The 21,902-nt window shown below is 43.0% G+C and overlaps 3 protein-coding genes across 6 annotated transcripts; all 3 read right to left on the reverse strand.

The window, feature by feature from the left end:
* Positions 1-1,887: 1,887 nt before the first annotated feature.
* On the reverse strand, positions 1,888-6,712 carry LOC103968841 (uncharacterized). 2 transcript variants are annotated; one of them, XR_670513.3, is made up of 8 exons: positions 6,507-6,712; positions 6,115-6,420; positions 5,878-5,918; positions 3,445-3,608; positions 3,238-3,340; positions 2,997-3,166; positions 2,135-2,660; positions 1,888-2,024 (listed from the first exon to the last, which is right to left on the reverse strand). XR_670513.3 is itself a non-coding variant. In XM_009382171.3 (7 exons), the coding sequence occupies exons 2-7, from the start codon at positions 6,387-6,389 to the stop codon at positions 2,289-2,291; spliced, it is 1,125 nt and encodes a 374-aa protein (XP_009380446.2). In that variant the 5' UTR covers positions 6,390-6,420; positions 6,507-6,712; the 3' UTR covers positions 2,112-2,288. The 2 variants fall into 2 exon arrangements, 1 of the variants encoding a protein (XP_009380446.2); XM_009382171.3 differs by lacking the exon at positions 1,888-2,024 and having other exon boundaries at positions 2,112-2,660.
* A 3,811-nt stretch (positions 6,713-10,523) lies between these two features.
* Positions 10,524-13,711, reverse strand: LOC103968842 (zinc finger protein GAI-ASSOCIATED FACTOR 1). 3 transcript variants are annotated; one of them, XM_065087657.1, is made up of 4 exons: positions 13,185-13,711; positions 12,584-13,087; positions 12,069-12,465; positions 10,524-11,751 (listed from the first exon to the last, which is right to left on the reverse strand). In XM_065087657.1, the coding sequence occupies exons 2-4, from the start codon at positions 12,777-12,779 to the stop codon at positions 10,707-10,709; spliced, it is 1,638 nt and encodes a 545-aa protein (XP_064943729.1). In that variant the 5' UTR covers positions 12,780-13,087; positions 13,185-13,711; the 3' UTR covers positions 10,524-10,706. The 3 variants fall into 3 exon arrangements, with proteins under 3 accessions (XP_064943729.1, XP_064943728.1, XP_009380447.2); XM_065087656.1 differs by having other exon boundaries at positions 12,584-13,711; XM_009382172.3 differs by having other exon boundaries at positions 12,626-13,684.
* Positions 13,712-15,289: 1,578 nt separating this feature from the next.
* Positions 15,290-21,133, reverse strand: LOC135596015 (probable phospholipid-transporting ATPase 4). The gene is made up of 11 exons (XM_065087658.1): positions 20,633-21,133; positions 18,466-20,451; positions 18,252-18,362; positions 17,774-18,050; positions 17,612-17,700; positions 17,425-17,512; positions 17,109-17,318; positions 16,882-17,007; positions 16,652-16,750; positions 16,385-16,576; positions 15,290-16,148 (listed from the first exon to the last, which is right to left on the reverse strand). The coding sequence occupies exons 2-11, from the start codon at positions 20,280-20,282 to the stop codon at positions 15,486-15,488; spliced, it is 3,672 nt and encodes a 1,223-aa protein (XP_064943730.1). The 5' UTR covers positions 20,283-20,451; positions 20,633-21,133; the 3' UTR covers positions 15,290-15,485.
* Between the last annotated feature and the right edge of the window lie 769 nt (positions 21,134-21,902).

Below are 21,902 nucleotides of genomic sequence, written 5' to 3' on the forward strand. Positions count from 1 at the left end.
TGTATCGTACTTAATCACGAGGAAGGAAATTAAGCAGAAGAAAACGTAGTTAGCACTTGGCAAAAGACGGCGAAAAAAACAAAACGGAGCAGAGGAAAAAAAGGGTGGGGAGAGGGAGTAGGTGTTGGCCCCAGACTCACTCTATTACACAAAAAAAGGCATCGCGGTCAAAAGTAGTAGCCGACCAGTCATCCAAATAGAAAACTTCGTAAACGACAAAAAGACATTAATATCCGTCTCATACCACATAAATGCCCAACTGGGTGTACATCCGAAACTTAACAAAGGCATATGACATCAAGCGTTATGTGTTTTAGGTGCAATACCTCTCTCGCTTCATCTCGTCATGCTCGGTGCTTTCCCACCCGCGAACCACGTATCTGCCGATCCCGTCTCTGCGTCCAACACGCAACAGTTTCATAAGTCTCTCCTCTCCTACTGCCACGTCGTATCATCCTGCACGTTATCTCCTTGCTTTCGACGCTGGCCCACTCTCATCCTCCTTTGTCTGCGGCTCCCATATATAGCCCAACACAGGGAACAGGGAGGACGCATACCGGAATAACCTCATCTGCCTCTCTCCTGACGCCACCGTGGCGGGAGCGAACTTCGATAAGTCTCTGTTCCCTGCTTGGCTCCAGACAGAGGAGCCCTGATCCCCCACTATATATACGTACATATCACCCAAATCTTTTTCTCCGCCGCGAACGAGCAAGTCATGGAGGAAGAGGCGGGAAACCGGAAGCGGAAGGAGAACGACGGCGGCGGGGCAGAGGCGGCGAAGGCAGCCAAGTTCATCGCGGAAGTGCCCGAAGCGGAGGGGATGGTGGAGATGGAAGAGGCGGCTGTGGCGGAAGTGATGAAATGGCTGGAGGAGGAAATGGACTCCGCCGCACTCCCCCCGTCTCCTTCGTCGCCATCCTACCGCCAGGAGACGTCCTTCGTCACCATCAACGGCAACGAGGAGAGCTGCGGGCCCTCATTCTCCAGCTCCGCGTCCACCGTCATGGCCAGCGTGGACACCAGCGGCGCCGATTACGTGCCCTACTTCGTCGGGTGCCCCTCCGACCGCGCCGCGTGGCCGCCCGCCGCACCATTAATCCGGACCCTGGCCGAAAGATCGGCGGCAAAGCCCGTCGCGGAAGCGGCGGACGGGTACGGCGCCGCCGCTGTCGAGGATGACGAGTCGGAGTGGGTGGCGCAAGTCCTCGGGGTCGGTGCAGCGCTCAAGGTGGAGGAGAGCCGGGTGTAGAGAGCGAAAGAGAGAGAGACGAAAGGAGGAAGAGAGAGAGAGAGGGTTTTGTCTTTGTATAGGGAGGGGTGTTTGTTACTCTTTATTGTCTCCTGCATTGGAATGTGAAATGAGACAGTGGAAGGATTTGTTGCTGAAGTAGCAGAAGAAAAGGTGTGGGGGGTGGGGGGAAAGAGTTTGTTTTTATTCCTAAAGAAACCTCACCAGCTCAGCTTTCTCCTTCCCCCGTGGACGTGAGATTTGAGCTTTGGTGGTACTATCCCACTGGAAAGCATTGTCTTCGACCATAAGGAGTACTAGTAAATTAGCACGGTGATGCTATGTTTTTTTATTTTTTAAAATCCGAAGAGCGGAGTCAAAATTTATGAAAATGTGGATTCACCATCTCACATCGGTCCCCTAATTTTTTTTATTATTTATTTTATAAATCGTGAGTTTTAGTTAGTTATCGAACAGAGAGAGCCATAGCAATTGGGTTTCATGTAAATACCGAAATCCACCCCCCCCCCCCCCCCTCCCTCTCCTAGACTACCGAGAGCTGAACCGTCAATACGGGACAGAAGCTCCGCCATCCATCGAGTCCGTTACACCATACCATCCCAGCAGCAGAGGCCGTTTTCAACACTTACGTACCATACCATGTAGTGGCTTAACGCCAAAAGCATTGCGGCACGGTGCCGATAAATACACTGACGGAAACCGAGCACATTTTTTGTCACAAGCTGCTCACTTAAATCATCACATGAAATCTCTGACCCGAAAGCCAAGCTCCCTACAACGTAGAAGGGCAAGCACATCACATGAAGAAGAACAGCCAACATTTGTAACGTGGGGAGGCTCAAAAAAAAGAAAAAAAATCTAAGGGGAAGAAACAATATGAACCTTTTTAGTGATATGTGGTTGCAAAGATGTATGGGCGACAATCTGTTCTCCAAGGCCACGAAACGGCCGCGAGGAGTCCAACTGTTAGAAGTCAACAGTATGACTACACTAGTGATTGAATAAATATCCTTGATGGTGGTCGGTGACACGGCTCTCATTTGCCATACGGGTGGTACCTGTTCCCGTAACCTCGTCCACTGCCGTGGCCACCATCATACCACCCACCATATCCACCTGGGCCACCGTACATGTCACCACCGTAGCCGCCAACTCCATACATAGGCCCACCGTAGTTGGATCCATAGGCTGCACCATAGCCTGGGACACCACCGTAGCTATAGCCTCTGCCATAACCATAGCCTGAGCCTCCACCGTAATAGGCATCACCGTATGGATGATCACTTCCATAGCCATAAGAGTTTCCTCGGTATCCACGTGCACTTCGGTTACTACCACCGTGACTAACCCTCTCATTCATCCTGGAACTGCCACCTGATCTCTTCGGCTCGGCCTTCTTGATTTCAACCTGCAGAGAAGAGCAGTCAAGTCATGCTTCTTAAAATCCTAGAGCAGAATTCCCAATGTCTGCTCTACGAAGGATGGTATTTTCTATCACTAACTGCTCAATTAACAGAACAGATATCGAGGGGGAAAAGACACTGAGCACGGACGCCAAAAGAAACTAGACCGGCAACGGGTATTTCAATATGGGGGCTGGGTGGTGCATCATTCTGAGGCTTCACGGTTCCAGGTGTTCAAAAACCTATCTTGCCTTTTTCATATTTTTCTTTTGACAGGATTAGAGTTTCTAAACTTGTTCGATAAAACCAAGTGAGCAGAACCACGAAATGAGTTGACTCACTTGTTTCCCTGCAAGATCATGCATCCTACCCTCCGAGATAATCTTGTCAACAGCTTCCTCATCTTTGAAAGTGACAAAACCAAAGCCTCTTGACCGCCGGGTACTATGGTCAAGCATTATTTGGTGTTCAATCACTTCACCATACGAGGAGAAGTGTTCCTTCAACTCATCTGCAAATGTTAATGATAACATTAATTACCAAAATTAAGAACATGATCACCACAAAGAAGGTAGTTCCTACCTTCGGTTAAAGCAGTGGGAATTCCACCCACAAAGATTTTTTTCGTCTTGATGCCTGCTTTTGAAGGCATATCTTCTCTTGGAACCGTTCTCTTAACTTCGACCTGAACATGCCGTCGATTCGCAGAATCAATCAGTAAATACTAATCAAAGGAGGTTGTTCAAAAAGAAGAAAGTTATGCTGAAAAAGTTTCATATAAATTCCCACCGTCCTCCCATCTATAACATGCTCATCCTCCCAAACCCTGTCAATTACTGATGGGTCAGCAAATGTCACAAACCCAAATCCTCTTGGCATGTGTGTGTTCTTGTCCTTCATTATCACAGAATCAATGATCTCCCCATACTTGCTGAAATGTTTATTGAAGGTATCTGGAACAACAAAATAGCATGTAAATGACCAGCATTTTATTTGTAACATACAGACCAGGAAAAAAAGCTTACACAGGAAGGTGCTAGATGATCAATTCAAAAAGGTTCTTACCGTAAGCAAACTGGATTAAAAATACCCGTTTAAGATACAAATCCACAACAAACAAATCGTGCTGGTCTCTGTAAAAGACATGGACTACCTCATAAAATAGTACCCGAATACCATGTCAAGAAGACAAAAAAAAAAATCAAAATCTTTGCAAGGAAAAAAAAATATCACCAAGTAACATTCCATGAATGAATAACCAATTAACTCAATTTTGTTTATTGATGTATTTACAGTTTCTATGGACATTTCTGAATCGCCTAAACATGATTTTGAGTCTCCGACCCTTAATCTCGCGCGAATGATATTCTGCAATATGAGAAGTAAAACTTTTCATAAGTTGCTTTCTGATGGTACAAAAAAATAGCAAATAAATTGGTTATATATCTCTCTTACAACATCTTACACCTAAAAGGCTAGCCTCCACTTTGGACAACTGTTGCAGGATTAACAATCTTGATGTCAATTCGAATCGAGTTTAGCCACACCAAATCCACTAACAAGTTGATAAAATGTGATATAACCTCTAGAAAATTAATAGAACCATGTCAAGATATGTCAGTTCTGTTGGTCCAGATTCACTTTAGTGCTTCAGTTGATTCTTCGTGGTTCCTGCTTGAATTCATCAGAGTTTGATTTCGGTGAGTTTCAACTAGTTTCAAAAATCAATTCACTGCCAGTTAGTTCCAGATGGCTCCAAGAGATTCCGAGTCAATTCCATCAAACATTTGGTTTATTTCAAACAATCTAATCCAACATCTGATTTCATCAATCTAGCTTCTTTTGGAATCCAAAAATTGCATGTCATACTTAAACTAACATTAAGTTATTAATAATGTGAAGCTTGATTCTGACCAAGTTGCTTTCATCTATAAGCAATAACCAATCCAAACCAATGATCCAGGTTCAACTTTGCTTTCATAAATTGCTCCAATTTTCAGCTATCCAAGAAAACTATCTTATCCTCTAATGTCATAAAAAGCTATGAAAAATGACGGTATACATAAACATGAAATTTGAGTTACAGAATACCATTTAACAGCTAACTTAGCAACAGGATGTCAAGAAGATTACCAATAAAAAGTCAAAGTAGTCCAAATTACTGAAATACATTTTTCTCTTTTTTCTTGGTGGGGATTGTTTGGGATATGCATTGCAAGAAGTGAAAACCAACTCAAATGCAAAGATATAGATCGTGGTCTAATGCAAGGCAGTTCCAACTGAACCAACAGATTAAAAAAATGTGTGCCTCTCATAACGGTGATGCAACTGAAAAAGACTGTATGTTATGGTAATTTAATTTTGCACTCTCGAGTTGGGACCTCAGGTATCTGTTCAGTTGGATTTCATATCTAGTCATTAAGACAACTTTGGGAAAAAAAAAAGATAATATTTTTTGTGTCATCAATGACCAATTACTATAAAAAATTACACAGTCTGTAAAATAACCTAACAGAAAAACAGACTGGACTGAGGTCCCTGGTTAAGAATTTCATACTTGCAAAACTAGCAGAGGATTGGTTAATTGTTCCTTCCTCGTATTTATAATTCTATAACTGCCTTATAGATCTAGTTCTATGATATATCAAAATCATCTGTTCTGCTAAAGACTTGGAAAGTGCATGCAGGTGTAGGATATCCTTAAGCATCAAACCTGATCCAACCAAAAATGATGGTTTCAAAGAAACATATTCATCGAGCAATTCTTTAGAGAATAAGTTTATGTTTAAACGACCAAATTATGAATATGACCATGCTCAAAAAACATAAAAGTGAGATTCTTAAGCAGTATCTGCAACAAGATGCAAGGACTCCCCTTTTTCACTAGAAGTAACTGTGCCTACTACGAGATTACATAATGTTAACGAATAAGTGATGAAAACTTTACTTTGTATTGCATCATTTGCATATCTTATCACAGTGTCAGCTGGTGAAGAATTCATCTCAACGAGTAATTGACATATCCTTGCCAACAGCTAATTTGGCATCATCCAGAAGTAGCTCAATCTTCCAGAGGGATTACCACAATTAAAATGATTCACTTGGCCTTAAATAATATACCTTAGGTAATAAAGTCACCAAAAGCAATTACCAATCAAGAATCAAGAAGTTGCTACTAAATATGTATTGAAGCGACTTGAAGAAATAAGAAATAGCACATACCTTCTGTAGTATCCCAAGCAACACCACCCACAAAGATTTTTCTACCACAATGAAGAGAAGAAAATAAAAACATGGTTAATATTATTTTCCTCAAACCAACAAGTGGCAATATATCGTGCTATGCTAACGCAATCGACATTTGAGAAACAACCCACAAGCACCGAGATATCCGAGACAAGCTCATGCAGTATAACGTAAATAGAAATACACCAAAATCTTCAGGTCTTCGATACTAACCCTGCTGACGACGAACCGGCATCGGCTTGCCTCATCTCCTCGCCACCACTATTATCTTTCATCTTTCCCTTAGACTCCGCACTCCCATCTCCATCCTCATCCCCTTCTCCTCCTCCTCCATCACCACCGCTTCCTCCTCCGCCGCCTCCCATTTCGTCTTCCTCTTCCTCCACCTCTTCTTCGATCTCCTCCTCGACCTCTTCTTCCACCACCACCTCCTCCTCGACCTCGTACTCCCCGCCCACGGCGTTCGGGATCTCCTCAGCGAGATCCATGGCGAGAGACCGCTTCCTCCTCCTAGGGGACCTGCAAAGAATCAGAGATTTACCGAGCTAAATCTCTCCGCTACCGATCAGAACCTGCAGAAAAGGGATCGAAACCCTAATTCGTACCTAGGGTTTAAGGCCTCGTTTAAGCGAGAGACCGGGAGAGAGAGAAGATTAAATAGCCCGGGCTTGAAATGAAGAGACGGGAAGGAGAAACGAGATGAACAAATGTAAACCCTAGCGAGGTTCAGGCGCCGCTCTCGCCCTCGGCTCGGAGACGGTGAGCACGTTGTGGCGCAGGCTACGATTAGACCGCGGTAAACAGACGTTCTTGCCACGGCTCAATTCAACGGAACGGGTTCTTGAATAAGGACGTGATATGCTTTTGCTACCCACCATCGTTCACCCCCGATTGCACCCATCTCCTCAGCCGTTCCTGCGTCCAACGATGCGGTTGGCACACCGGCGTACAAGCCACATTGGCGTGGGTAAGTGTATCACGAGTGCCAATCTTTTCTTTCATTATTAAGCTTGGGGCTTCGCCACCGTCCCCGATCCGTTTTAGAGGGGCGATGAGATAAATCATGCGTATTTGTTTTAAATATATGTATAAAAAATATATACGACGAATTCCGGAAAATAAGTCTTGGAATTTTTTTTTCTCCCCAAAGGCATAAGTTCTTGCTCTCCAAAATATTTTCTTATTTTTTTTTCTTTTTTTGTGTGATGATAGATATATTTTTAATGTTATTAATTTGGTTTGGTTTAATTCATTGGTCCGGTTCTTAATGCTTTGAACCGGACCAAAAAGAACCGGGTGTAAAAAGACGGCAAGGAAAATAAAGGAGTGATAGAGATAAAATAAAAGTAAAAAATAGCTAAACCCAACCTTTTTTGTTTTTTCGAGAACTCGTCCAAATGTATAGACATATATATTATTTATATTAATGTAATCGCCAGCGTTAAAAATGGTTAGAGGAATAGAGCTACCTGTTATAAGATTGAATCAGTAATTAATTTTAATTAATTACTTCTTCTTGATGATGATGGATGAGTTAATTACTAATTATCAACAACCTCTCACATTATATATTTCTTTGATATCGTTTATTGTAGTTGACGAAAGTTTAAGCAAAATTAATCCGGACGAATTTGTGAATTCTCCCAACGAATTTTTCTTAGTTTCAGTCTAATCATTCAATAAGATCGCCAGTACGGCTGATCGCTGGACCGATGCATGAGATCATTCGTCACATCCGAGTGTGATGGTGGTCATGATGTTCCAAAGGAATTTGAGTGCTCTACGAGACTAAGAAATTTATCAGATTCGTCATTTTAAACCTTTGTGAAAAGCATGGAGTTTGGCACCTTTCTGAAGCCTATGCCTATGGAGGACCCTCGTTCCATTATATGAATGCCTGGGACTGGTAATTTGTGTCGTTTTCTCCATTGCTTTAATTTCTCAACTATAAATCATTATTTGACTATGAAATTTGTGGGCAAAATGTCGTCGAATCATCCCATCTCAAGATTACTTATCAGTATTGATGAATTATGCATGTTCAATAAAACATTCTCCTTTTGACAGGTTTTGTAATTTCAATAAATTTTTTTCAATTACTTATCTGAATTTGCCCTTTCATTTGATGCACAGTGGCCTTTCATTTGCTGGGTAAATCTTACATTTACTGGTTTGCGAAATTACGGTAATATATTTATTTGTTTTTATTTGTTTTCCTATCTACTTTTGTCGTTAAAATCAAGATTCGTGTTTGCTGAGGCTACTGTTCTCGATCAAAGGACACTTGTCCGTGGATTTATGCTACTATCAACACTGTCGATGGTGAGGTACTGATGGCTCATTGGTGGGGAGCGTGGACTGTTTCCACCGGATGAATCCACAGCAAAGCCAGCTCATCGATGCATTAAAATCCGTGTCGAGCAGAAGCAGTAGCAGCAACCTTTTGCATGGGCTCCTGTCTTCCCCATCCCACATGCACTGTTACGTGATAGACCCTACTCGAGGTCATGGCCGCCTCAGCTGACGCTGGCTCTCTTCTCTTACGTGCCCTCCACGGAGAGCCAACTCACGCGTGGAGCCACTGTGGACGAATGACTACGAAATCCCCACTCTTCTGTTTATGGCTTCATCTTTATATTCAAGCGGAAAACTTCGTCTTCCCCAGCGAATCAACTAGGTAAGTCATGGTCAACCCCATCCAATTAAATGTCACATGCAGGACATAGACATCATGCTACGCAATGATTCCCTACGCGCCTTACGTCGACCAGCAACTGGTCCAAAACCTAACGCCAAGTCCAGTGCTTCGAAACCATACGGAGACGCAATGATAGTCCTTTCGGCCTACACTATACAATCGCCTTTTCCTGTTACTAAAGTCATGCAGAGAGAGGCCTCGTGTCAACCACTGCTTCTACGTTACAAGTCTAAAAATTCGAATACTCGTACAACAGCTTTTCAACAAAAGAGAATGAACTCACAAGAAAGCAAGAAATGTGTGCCTGTGTGTGTGAGAGCGAGAGATCTATATATATATATAGAGAGAGAGAGAGAGAGAGTGGAAAATGGGGTGGAAACAGTGCTGCTTCGCCACCTCGTGATAGCTGCTACTGCCGGTGCTGCTGCACTTCGCGCCTCGGCATCCTAAATAACGACACCATGGCCACCACCACCCACGCACGGGTCGAGGTGAGAAGCTCGCAAAATAAAAGATATATAGAAACCTGCGCCTCGTAGCGTAAGAGATTCCTTGGCGTCGTTTAATTCCCTTACAGCTCTTGGTGAAACTCCGTGCTTCCTTTCGCCCTCCCTCGATGCATGTGTCTTAACAGTGCGCTTGCATGCGTGCCCGCCTCTGCATGCTTTGACCAAAAAGTGCTCTCGTCTTTGTCTCCGGGGCCGTTGACAAATATAAAGAAACGTTCTATATATATACATATATATGAATATACATAAACTTTTAGCCTCCGGAATACGTCCGGCCATTTATGATGGAAACCTCGATCTCCACCTCATGAATCGTCTTTGTTATCTTACACGATGGCAAGCAAGGAGCTAAAATCGCATCTCACATAACAACTCGATGGAGAGAGGCTGAAACAGCGGTGGCAGGTTGGTGAAAAGTGGTGGAGAGGGATGAGGAAGAAAGATGGTTTAGTCGTTTTGGATTAAACTTGTTCGCAGTTCCCTCACGATCTGAGATGATTCTTGTCCTTTTGGAGTTGAATAGTAAATGTGAATGAGGCGAAACAGTTCCACGGTAAATAAAAATGGCAGGAGTTTACACGAAAAAGGAAAAACCCTAAAATAAAGGGAGAAAGTAAAGTGTATGGCATGCCGAAAGGTGAAGGACATTGTCCTCGAAAGGAGCCTGTAGGAATGGTCATTTGTCTTTCACACTTATTGCGACCTATCTCTGTCCCTCTCCAACTGTGCACGCGATGTGCACTGCTTTGATCCAAGGATCACGTCCTGTGTCTTGCCGTTGTTGCTTGTGTTTGGCGTTGCAAGTTTTACTTGGAGCTCCGACGAGGACCGGCAGAATTTTAGGTGGATTAATTTGTCTCTCAAAATAAATAACTACACAAGTAAAACCAGTATGTTATCACCTTAAATATGATTCAAGAAGAAAACAAATTAAAGATTAATTAATATTTGCACAATATAGTTGTGGGATATCAAGGCATGCATGCTTGTTATTGTAGGTAACCGAAAGAAAAATATGAGAGACGATTTGTCATTCGACAACAAAGTAATATTATTAATTCGTGAGTACTTTGGATTATTAACGATCACCTCTCGGATTACCGACATCATTTCCAGGTGCTGTAAAATTTATTTTTCCATGACCATAGCATCATATCAGACGCATATTCTGATGATTCATTTATCACATGCATGTTTCTCAGCGCTGCACTGCATGAAATAAATGATAGGAACAAAATTAGTCGGAACACAAAACCAAAGAAAAATGAAAAGGCACCTTTACCCATTCTTCGATTGACTTTTCACTCTTAGATAAACTTTCTAGTCAATTGTGCGTGTGCGTGTGTGTATAAATAAATAAATAAATATATATATATATATATATATATATGTATATGTATATAACATTTTTTCAGTTGGAGGAGAATTCTAATTATTTCAAAAGGAGTACATAACAGAGATTATTACAGAGCTAAAGGTCGAAACTTGGATATGACACAACAAATCAAGAGAGGCAGTGCAATTCTAATCTTAGGAGAATTGACCACAGATATTGACAGAAGGCGGAGACTGGATGAACAATAGATAGAATTACCATTCTACATTTCCGGGAGTAGCTGTCCGTGGCATGGCTTCTTGCTTTGTCGGTGCTGCTCATAGGAGGAGGAGCCCAAGCAAGGATCAAACGCTGTCAAGTCGAGTATGTCCCTTTCGGGAAAGGGTTTCAGTCCCAAGAAGTCTCTGGTCATCCCATCGTTCCCACCGCTGCCACCACCTCCTTCCTCAACCATTCCGTGGCTTCTTGCAAAACCCCCCATGCTGTTATTACTTGCTTCCCCCTTTGATTCCAGCATCCCCCTGAATGCATCCTCGAAAGGCCCATCGAAACCTGGAGTCGAGGAGAGAGAGGGCGTAACCATGTCATGAAGAAGGAGAGGAGGCGATTCTTGCCCAAAGCCACCAATTACACCGCCTCCCCTCCCTCCACTAGCATCACCATCGCCGGAACAATTACCCATTTCTTGGTGCGAAGACAAGCCTAAAGCAAAGCTGGCAGTGTTGTTGGGCGGAACAGCGGAACTCGTAGCATGAGCTGCCATCAGACCTAGGTGTTTAGGTCTACTCATGGTTGCACCCATCTCGGCTGCTTTCTGGAGTAATGCCGTAGCTGACATGTGAGGAGACGAGGCCGAGGCTTGGAAGGCTGGAGGAATAGGAAGCCGGTGAACTTGGGGGTTCCCACGTGAGTACTCCTGTTGCAACCTTACGGAGTAGACAGAAGAAGAAGGAGAAGAAGAAGGGAGGTCCAAGTGGTTCAGGGAGGTGGTTATGGGTCCCTGGCAAGTTAGCCATGGCGGGATATTCGATCTCATGTCGAACTGTCGAGGCTGGTGTTCTCTTTCCGGTGAGAGCTCCCCTTGCATCCCATGGCCGCTGACGATGCTGGTGTTGGCCTCATTGGTTCTCATCATGTGAGGGAACTGGCTCCGGAGTATGGTTGGTTGGACTTGGACAGTGGAGGTCTCACAGGAAGCTGTAGGTTGTGAGAATAGGTGATTGGCAAACGGGTTTGCTGCCATAGCCCTCGCACTTTCTTCCGCCAATGCGTCACAAAAGGCTCTGTGTGTGATAAAGCTATCCCTCCTGCGATCAGCAGCCAACATGAGAACACAGAAGAACAAACTTACACGGAGACCGGACAGCAATAACTAAGAAAGGCACTAAACTTCCATCAGGAAACACAGGAGAGGAAAAAAGATGAACGATGAAAACAACATAAAGCCAAGGGTTATATGCATTATGATTTCTGACTCTCTCTCTCTCTTCTTTGAGACTCGCATAAATGGCAGATGGGTTTCGGCCGGTGTTATCTTAATGGAGCCTAGTTCCGATAACATTCTTCGTCTATTCTGATGCTAATATCGTCTGGAATTGGATAATCGAATGAGTGGTGGTGCTACCTCGAGAATAGCGTGCCACAATCGCATCTGTATTCCCTGGTGCCGCAGATTTTGGAGTGGGCTTTCCAGTCGGATTGAACAGCATACTTCTTGGAACACTTGTCGCACTTCCACTTCTTCTCTCCATGCTTCCTGCTGAAGTGCTTCTTGATCCCAGTAAGGTCGCCGAGTGCCCTTGAAGGGTCATGATGCACACACGTCGCCTCTGGGCATACGTAAACCTTCTTCCTCACCTCCTTGCTGCTTCTTTGCTTCAGCTTCCATGGGAGGTTGTGGCCCCTCCGGTGGAGCTGCAGGTTCTGGTCTCTCTGGAATCCCTTGTTGCAGATCTCGCACGCAAACCTATTGGTCGCCATCAGCGTCTTGGGGGACAATGCTATCACCTCGGCATCCGGGTCTAATCAAGGTGCACGAGACCAGAATCAACGAAACAACAAGTAAAAGACGATCTCCTCAGGACAACACAAGTATTGAGCAGACAACAGCAAAGATCAGAAGAAAGCATAGCAAGAAACCATAATTTGGAAGAGAAGGCGATGCTGATCTGAATGCAAAACCTGGATTTCCCGGCAGGTTCCTCTTTTTCTTTGGTGGATTTGGGTTTGGGGAGGCGAAGGTAGACTGGTGGTTGGAAGAGACGCTTGCTTCCCTGGAGGCAGAGGTAAGATTCGACATGTTCTCATCCACCAGTTGGTGTTGGTGTATTAGCATCCCTTCGATCGTCTCCCAAGATGCTGTACAGTGAGTTGGTTTGTTCTGGAACGAGAGGAAACGATCAAAGGCTAGCTAGGGCTGATGACACAGCACCGATCAGTCCGAAGAAAGCGAGCAGATCTATAGATGCGTAGCACATCTGCAAAAAGAAAGCACTGAGGATGGCGAAGCTATGGGAAAAGAGACATCATCACTCCATGTCCTGACACGCATCTGCAAGGGATATCCCACAAAAACATACGCACAAAAAAACAGGTGGTCCTGATGCAACAACACATCTCTGGGATTTTTGTGTGCAGGAAAACCTGGATATTGAGGAAGATTTCAGATCCTTGAGATCGAAACAAGGAAAATAAAAACAAGGGAGCAATTCAAGTGGAAAGGATAAGAACAAGATGTCACCTGCAAAGGACTATACAGAATTGCTTGTCAAGAGAAAGACAAAGCCACAAAAACCTAGTAAAAAATTCGAGGTAAATCCAAAAGCTAACCGATACACAAAATTGAAAAAGACGGACAAACGCCGAGGGAAGAAGAAAAGGAAAGCAGTCCTCCAGAGAGAGAGAGAGAGAGAGAGAGAGAGAGAGAGAGAGAGATCTATCGCAGATGATGAGACGAGGCCTGAGGGAAGGCAGCGAATGTGCAACCCTTGAATACCCACAACATGGAGCCAACCCTGACGTCCTACTCCCTGTCTTTTCCTTTGCTCCTACGCATATCTACAAATTCCTTCCACCTATTTAATCTCGTGTGCGCAGTAAAAGCTGTGGTCTTTTATCATCTCGCCTCTGCGGTGATCAGCGTGTGCACAGTAGCATGGGAAGAATATTGCAGTGAGTGTGAGTCACTCGTCTGGTGGAGTCTCAGTACTGCTCATCTTTTCATCTGCGTTACACACAGATCAAAGTGGTAGGCCACAAACCCCCCATACGTTGTATTGGACCAGATTCCTTGGTGATTTGGTTTCGGTGTCTCCACGAACGTACCGGCTTTTGGGTGGGTATTAGATTAGTGCCAATATCTCTGTCCTCAAAAGGGAAAAAGCGAGAAGAAAGGCGAGTATGATTTCAGAAGAATGATGGGCGATTGATTTATTATTTGTCACTGCGAAAGGGTTGCGAGGAGTGTGGGAAAGAAAGCAAGTCATGCGCCAGCTTTTTATACTATGCCGCTAGAATGATTGGAGCATCGATTGGAATTTACACTGCCATGCCTCATGTCTTTTCTACCCTTCTCCTCATTCCCCCTGCAACCCATCATTTATTATATTATTTCTGTGCCTTTTTCTTTTCTTTTTTGCTCAATGCAAATAAATTGATATTTCAAAGTTTCCTCTGAAAGAAAGAAGAAAGAGAATTGTCGATGTCAATCAAACACCTAAACGAATAAATCGTATGGAACGACGATGAGACAGAAATGTCGTTGCCTTGTGATCGAAGGGAAGAATAAAGTAATTTTACGTGTTCTTTTGTCATTATCTGCCACCTTCTTGTTGGATTTCCTATAATTTAACGCCATAATATGCCTGGCAATTTGCGATCACAGCTCAGCCGAATCCTTTGGCGAATACGGTACACAATAAAACTCCATAATATATACGATCGACCTATTGATGTTCATGCAGGAAAGAACCAACTTAGTACTGTTTCTTGGGAAGAAGCTTTTCGGAATCCAAAGACGAAATTTCTTTTGTGTGATGAGACGTGCAATGAATGAGAAGTAGCACTTGAAATTAATGTACAATGTATATACAATGATAATAATAATAATGTATTACAATGTTTTGGATCCTTTTTATAGATTTAAGTATCAAATTATAATCGTATCAAATCAAATGTATAGTATATTTCCTCCGAAGAAAGTAATAATTCTGATTCGATTTGAAAATTAATCTTTCACCCTTGATTATATATATATATATATATATATATATATATATATATATATATATATATATATATATATATATATATATATATATATATATATATATATATATATCATTGAATAAATTTTGTCACGTGACAACTTATTATATATGCAAAACATCTTTAAATTTATTTTATTAATAAATCAACTAAAATTGTTGCCTTAAATATGCATATCCACAAGTCTTAATGAACAGACATCCAAGTCTCGTTCAACTAACGCACGCCTATGTTTCTCAATCAAATTCTTCATCCTCAGCAGTGATGCAGAAGGTACAACAGGCTCAATCTCAGGGATGCAGAAGGTACAACAGGCTCACAATCTCAGGGATGCACAAGGCACACAACCATTCCAAGACACAAAGCACACACCCACATCAGCAGTTGTATCAAGATGAATTAGCCCGCAAACCAATTGATTTGATAATTTTCTCCAATTCACACACATACCATGCATACCACAACCAAACAAATCAGCATATAGGAGCTTATTAACTCGGGAACACAGTCACTTCCATATGACAAAGCAAATGTAAGTGCATTGCAAGGAAACACTTTAAAAAAAATGAAATGCTTCACTGAGGACAAGAAATGTATGTATATACTTCGATTATTTCCATGGCGCTTTGAGTCAAAAATGTTTATTTATGATACAGATGATAGCCTATGAATCATTCTTGAAGAACAACAACAGATGAATTAGTGAAGAAGAAAAATCAAGAACCAAAAAAATTACAAAGCAGAAGAAAGTCCACTGGCTAGGGCTTCAAACATCTTATGACTGAGCTTGGACATTCACTGATGAGACTTTCCTCTGAAACTTTTCTCTTAGCTGTCTGATCTTGGCGTCCACTCTTGCTGTAAAACCAATTTTGGTCTTCTGCCTTGCTTTGGACCTCTCCCTCTTCCACATATGCTGGTCCTCCACATCCTTCTTATAGTATTTGATCTCTTGAATCACATGATGATCAAGTGGATTTAAGGCTCTCTGGAAGGAGATATGTGCCAGATAAGGAATGTTGCAGGCAAGAGTCACTAAAAGTGTTGCAGCCCAATATACAGGAGCAGGGCCGAGGGCTTCCAAGAGTATCTGGTAGGCATTTCCAGATATCAACGGCGAGGATATTCCATAAGCGACCAGAAAGAGGTACCATGTGGCCACACTGCCCCAGACAAAGAGGTGCTGGATCCATGTTAAGTGGCTCATTGTTAAGGCAATTTGCAAGTTCACAGCCCAAATAATGCAGGTGAACATGGTTGTTCCAACAGCAGCCATGTCTGCCGTCTGACCCTCAGTGCGAAATGCCTGATTGTAGAAAATGTGGATGTTTAGGAAATATATGACAAGGGATGAGTAGAGACCATTGCCCATCCAACCAAAAATCCTATACCAATCGAAGAAAAGATTCCTCGGCCCTTGCTGGTATAATGCTGGGAACTGCAGATGAAACAGTCATGACAATGAAGGTTTGAAATTGAAAATGAATTTGCATAACTAGAAATTGTGATAATTGTCCTGAAAGAATGTAACAGGAGGCATAATATGGATTACAGATGATAAATTGCTTGTGAAAAAGAGCAACAAATATTTTGGATATCAGAAACTTATGGATCTGAATGGAGGTCTCACAAAGAACACACTGTCACTTATACACTGCTGTATGACAAGCATACCTGTAAGCATACTTCAGAAGAAACATCTTGTTCGAAGACTCCCAACGATATCACGGGTAATGAGGTTAGAATGACATTGAATAGTAGCATATACCAGTCATCATACACCGACTGCCCAGAGAAACCAGTATATGCCTCAAAATAGAAAATCGTGAGGCCAAAGGCTATGTTTTTGTAGAAGAAATAACAGACCTGAATGCAGTAGTGAAATTGATTCAGATAATGACATGAATGCAAAGATGTCGTGAAATTGTTACCAACACTCACCATCTGTGCTATCCTCTTATAGCACCAGTGGCCATGGACAACAAGGAGCCGTTCAAGGAAACGGAACTGGGAAATGGAGAAATCACTAGCCATCACAGCCTGCAGAAGTTCAATAATTACGAGCATGTTAGCAACTTATGTCTGCTCCCATCCGCCTTAGATGATTCTGAATTCCTATGGAAGAGTAGGCTTTTAAGGTGCAGAAGGCATCCCGATATAACACAACAAACCTGCATGCCCTCTACCCCACTAATTCCAACACCAACATCTGCCTCCTGAATCATGCCCACATCATTAGCACCATCGCCAATCGCCAAAGTAGTCTTACCTGTTCCTTCTTTCACCAACCGAGTCACCTAAACCAAGAATAAGCATCACTAACTAAAACTAATATTTTCATTTAACATTACTCTTTGATTATTATGAAAGAAAAAACATGTAAAATATTAAATACTACCAATGCTTTCTGTTTTGGGGAGACCCGGCAGCATATGACGGAAGAACAATCAACTGCTAGACTCAAAAATTGATTCTTCAAGTCATCCTCCAGAGCATATGTTAAAGTTTTACCATCAATTATCAAAGCAAATGCTGCATTAGGATCTTTCTCTAGCTTGATCATTTGAGAGGCATTAGTTATTTGCGTCAAGATATTCTCCTTTGCAACCTGAGCAGTTATTAAACACAAACACAAAGATGCATGAAATCAACATATAGCAGCGAACCAGACTCAGTGCAGTAATTGGAAAGATATGGTTGGTGAAATCATGAACCTTTTTTGTGTCTTGTGACAATATGCCAGTGCTCTCGATGGATAAACAAATGTGTCTCATGCCTTGTCTCAATAAACTGCAGGCAAATCTGCAATAGATATTGGAGCTTTATTGGAGGCCTGGGAAAGATATTGACACCATTTCTAGCGATCGTTTTCTTTATATGTGAGTTACTAGAGACACATACCCTATATTTATTGCAGTCTCCATCTTATCACCTGTAAGAACCCAGATCTTGAGACCAGCTTGTGCTAACTTATCTATGCATTGAGAAACCTGTTAAGAGAGAGTATGGTCAAAGAGCATAAAGAAGCAAAAGTTGGTAGTAAAAGTAAATAACAACGCATACGCCTTTTTGTAATTTGTCTTCTACGGCTGTTGCACCAACAAGAATCAAATCCCTCTCGATCATGTCAGAGACTTGCTCAAGCTCTGTTTCTCTGTCAGGTCCAATTGTAGTTTTTGCTTTAAGAAACTTGGTGTTCCAATCAGAATACTCTGATTCCCCAAGTACCCTGTAAGCCAGTGCCATAGTCCGCAAGCCTGCTTCCCCATATTCATTTAGATGTTTAATTGTCTCTCTCTCATATATTCTGCCGTTTTTTGATAGTTTATCCAAAATGATGCTGCTCGGTATGAAAAACAAAGAAAGGTTTCTTTAGGCACTGAAGCTATGAACTCCTATAGATATAAAGTTGATAAAATGGGTCTTATGTGCACTATGATATGCATGACATGATTTTAAGATAAATGAACTTAAAACAATAGGTAAGATATCCCAAACGTCAAAAGTAGTTGATGACATTACAAGAGTTATTTGATTTTACCTGTCAGCACCTTTGCATAAAAGAAGAATCTGCCCAGTCTCATCACGCACGATAACCGACATTCTCTTCCTTTTGCTGTTGAACTCCAAGAGATTCAGAACCTTGAACTCCCTAAAAGAAAAAAAGACAAAAAAAGAGGGGAAAAACTCACTGAAAAACATTGCAAGAATCGACGATCATTAGACTGATCAAACCATTAAGATTCAGCTCTAACCTTTCTAGAGGATCCTCAAAAGGAGAATATCTCTCTCTGATGAAGACACTTGATTGAGTCCTCTTACAGAACTCAAACCCAAATTCTCTGGCTGCAATAAGAAATGCTCCTTCATCCGGTGATTCCGCTTCATATGTGAAACCACCAGTTTTTTCATTTGGCTCAGGTATCGCAGCATGACAGAGAGCAAGTGTCCTGAAGAACAGAAGAATGGTACCTGCATTAGGTTCTTTTTTCCAATTTCCATGCGTAAGGCGATCATCCTCAAAGCTGAAATTCTTTTTTGCAGGCTTTTGTGGCTTCTCGACCATGCAAGCATTCCCATTTTCAAATTCAATTTCTGATGAGACAAAACGACCCCCGCTATCCTCCCAAAAATCTTGAGTGCTGCTATGCTGCTCAGATGTGCCTGATGCTTCTGATGCAAAATGCTTCACAGCGGCAATTTCAACTTCACTAGAACCAACACCATATGAAACACCAGCAATTGAACACTTCAAAAAATCCATTTCGTTGCAAGTTAAGGTGCCAGTTTTATCTGACAATATCGTATCAACTTGCCCAAGCTCCTCATTCAAATTTGATGTCCGTGCTTGTGCTGGATTCCCTGTCTCCCCATCGCACATGTGAAGATCTTGGTTTATGAATGTTGCTTGCAAGACTTTGACAACCTCAATTGAAACATAAAGTGAAATGGGTATCAGGTATCCATAAAGAATAAGAGCAGTGACAAGATGGAAGAAACCAGATAAAGTAGGATTTGAGGCATTGTAGATGTATGAAGTCTCATCAGGGTGCAAATACCACCAGTGTGGCATCCCAAACTTTGTCATCACAGCATAGCCTATCGAGCTGATTAATGAAATCAATACGAGAAAGGTAAAAAGAATGTATATAATCTTATCCATCTTCTTCTCAATTCGACTTCTCTTAGATGGTGACTGGGTAGCATTCTGCATGACTTTGGTGTCATGACCAGTGAAGATAACCACTCCGTATACATATGTAGTATTCCTAAGCTTTGAATCTCTAAGTAGAATCTGACTTGGGTCAAGTGCATAAACCTGCTGTTCATACTCAAAGTTACCTATGAAACTGTAGAGATTAGGGTTCGGGTCCTCACATCGAATGGTGGCTGTGAAGTTCCTGAAAGCTACATCATCATCCAGTGTTAAAGTTACCTCCAAAGATCTCTTGACCTTCAAATTCGTTTCTCCATCCAAATTCATAGTCTCAACATAGCATATGCCATCCTCATAACTCGAGGACAACAGAAGCAAGTCAGCAGGGAAGAACTGATCCTTCTCCACCTTCACAATGTCCCCAACACGAATCTTCTGCCAATGTTTATAACCAAAGCACCCCTCTCCCTTATGGATGCTAACCTTACGGCTATTAACCTTCACATCCTGCATGAACCTCTGCCAATCTTCCAGTGCCTCCTTAGCCATACTTAGTCCAACAACAAATGCGAGAGGGGCAATCATGCTCATAGCGGAGAACGGAGCCACAGGAGTGAGGGAGAGGGAAGCGGCAAGAAGAAAGTATAGATTGGCGACACGGCGGAATTGCTCAAAGATGGCTTTCGGGAGGAAAGTAATGATGTTGTACTTGGTGGTGCTGACAAAGTTGGTGGGGTAATTGAGGGGCTTCTTGCGGTGTAATCCGGGCTGGTTGCAATGGACGTTGCGGGAGTATCCGGGACCTTGGAGGGTATGCGGTTGCTCGTCGTCTAACAACACAGTGGGGCGGGTGCATGCAAAAGTGTAGAGCTTGCTCCATCGGAGCCGCTCCTGACTACCTCCTCCACGTGCCATCTGTTCCTGGGTAGCTCAAATCAAACACCACTGTTCCTCATCATTTGGAATTGGATCTTTTTTCTCAAACTATTTCCCACAAGAACGAGCAGTGATTCACTTTGCAAAGTGATTGAGGAAATCAATAACAAGCACTTCAATATTGTACCGACGGGATGCAGAGATTCATCTGAAATTTCTCGGTAAAGAAGGCATTCATTATGGATATAGAAGATGACCAATGGCGGATATAATGAGCCAAATGCTTTCGATACAATGGAAAACACAGGAAGGCTTCCAGGAACGCCGACGTAGTGCAAAACTAATTCTGGGCTCAATGATTAGGGGAAAAAAGGGGAAATTAACCAAACCTTGCAGCTCGAATTTAAATTTTTTGATCTGAAGACAGGGGATTCCGCAGAAATTCCTAAGAATTAACTCCCCATCCGTAGGTTGGGTCGGGTCATAGCACTTCCGACGGAAACAGATCGAGATCTCAGGCAGAAGAGACACAAAAGGCTTCCGCTCCGCATCAAGAGTTTCCCACTGAACCCAGATAACAAAGCAAAGAAAAGAGCAAGCAGTAGAGAAAGGGCAAAAGGGTTCACGAACCAAATCAATACCACAACGAACGGAACCGATCAAAAATATCCGGATTCAGCTCCGGCGGAAAGGGAGAGGAAACCGCACCAGGAATGGAGCGCCAGACTCCGGAAACGAAAGACTCGAGGAGAAGGACCGTTCGCCAAGGAATCTGCCCCAGGGTCTCACAATGAGAATAGAGACACGAAGGTAGAGATCGGAGTCGAGCGAGGGTTCCTCCCGCGCACCCTCAGAGCGCACGACCGCCGACGCCAAGGGCTAGAGAGTTGACGGCCTCGCTGATCGCGGTTAATTCTTGGCTTTTCTCTGCATTTTTTTTTATCGTGCACATAAAACAAACAAAATGAGATATCGTGAGGAGGAGGCCCCCTAATTTTAAAGTTTAATTGCGAATCCGACTGACGGGGTGAGGAGATAATTACGCGGTGGGTGAGCTGGATCTCGCGAGGCGCCTTTCCGAGCCCAGACATGATCCAGGCCCCGTGGCCTCGCATTTCAATTCGCCGAGCCAGGTGTTTCCGTGTCAGCGGACACTTAATCGTGACGATGTTTTGAGGCAAGTATCCGATCCGACTTCATGTGGGAGTCAAAGACTGGTCCACCGCCGGTGCGAAGGGAACCGGATCCTCTGCAGGTACGGAAGCCCCGTCCTCATTCCCCATGCGTACTCCACGTCCATCTGGCTTTGGTGCTTTGTGATGCACGTGCAATCTCATTTACCTGGTGAGGCTTATAAAAAGCTTATCGAAGAATCTATGATTTCTTCTTGCCGTGTTCGCTTCCTCGCTTCATCCGAAGACGATAAATAAATGTACTTGCACCAAATTTTGGCCAATGGTCTCTTCCCATCAGAATGTTTCTCAAGGATGGCAGGTCGAGGCAAACATAGTACGATAAATAATGATTAACGCAGCTCCCACATGGCAACATTCTAATTGTGTGTTCGAATCCAAAGTAGCAACGAGTTACCTGCTGGCTTAGGCCTTGGCAATGTTACGTCGGAGGGAGGGAGGCTTTGTTTACTTCGAGTTAAAGGCG

Source organism: Musa acuminata, chromosome BXJ1-10 (genome assembly GCF_036884655.1).
Source record: "Musa acuminata AAA Group cultivar baxijiao chromosome BXJ1-10, Cavendish_Baxijiao_AAA, whole genome shotgun sequence".
Lineage (NCBI taxonomy): Eukaryota > Viridiplantae > Streptophyta > Magnoliopsida > Zingiberales > Musaceae > Musa > Musa acuminata.

What these genes read in the sequence shown, in the direction of transcription:
- LOC103968841 (XM_009382171.3), bottom strand. Translation starts at nt 6,389, where the DNA reads ATGGATCTCGCTGAGGAGATCCCGAACGCCGTGGGCGGGGAGTACGAG. An exon ending in GCCGGTTCGTCGTCAGCAGG is followed by an intron (nt 5,919 to 6,114) that starts GTTAGTATCGAA and finishes TCATTGTGGTAG; the next exon opens with AAAAATCTTTGTGGGTGGTG. An exon ending in TCCCACTGCTTTAACCGAAG is followed by an intron (nt 3,167 to 3,237) that starts GTAGGAACTACC and finishes TAACATTTGCAG; the next exon opens with ATGAGTTGAAGGAACACTTC.
- LOC103968842 (XM_065087657.1), bottom strand. Translation starts at nt 12,779, where the DNA reads ATGCTAATACACCAACACCAACTGGTGGATGAGAACATGTCGAATCTT. An exon ending in GCCTTCTCTTCCAAATTATG is followed by an intron (nt 12,466 to 12,583) that starts GTTTCTTGCTAT and finishes CACCTTGATTAG; the next exon opens with ACCCGGATGCCGAGGTGATA. An exon ending in TGTGGCACGCTATTCTCGAG is followed by an intron (nt 11,752 to 12,068) that starts GTAGCACCACCA and finishes TGCTGATCGCAG; the next exon opens with GAGGGATAGCTTTATCACAC.
- LOC135596015 (XM_065087658.1), bottom strand. Translation starts at nt 20,282, where the DNA reads ATGGCACGTGGAGGAGGTAGTCAGGAGCGGCTCCGATGGAGCAAGCTC. An exon ending in TGTCACAAGACACAAAAAAG is followed by an intron (nt 17,319 to 17,424) that starts GTTCATGATTTC and finishes ATAACTGCTCAG; the next exon opens with GTTGCAAAGGAGAATATCTT. An exon ending in CTTCTGAAGTATGCTTACAG is followed by an intron (nt 16,149 to 16,384) that starts GTATGCTTGTCA and finishes TTTCATCTGCAG; the next exon opens with TTCCCAGCATTATACCAGCA.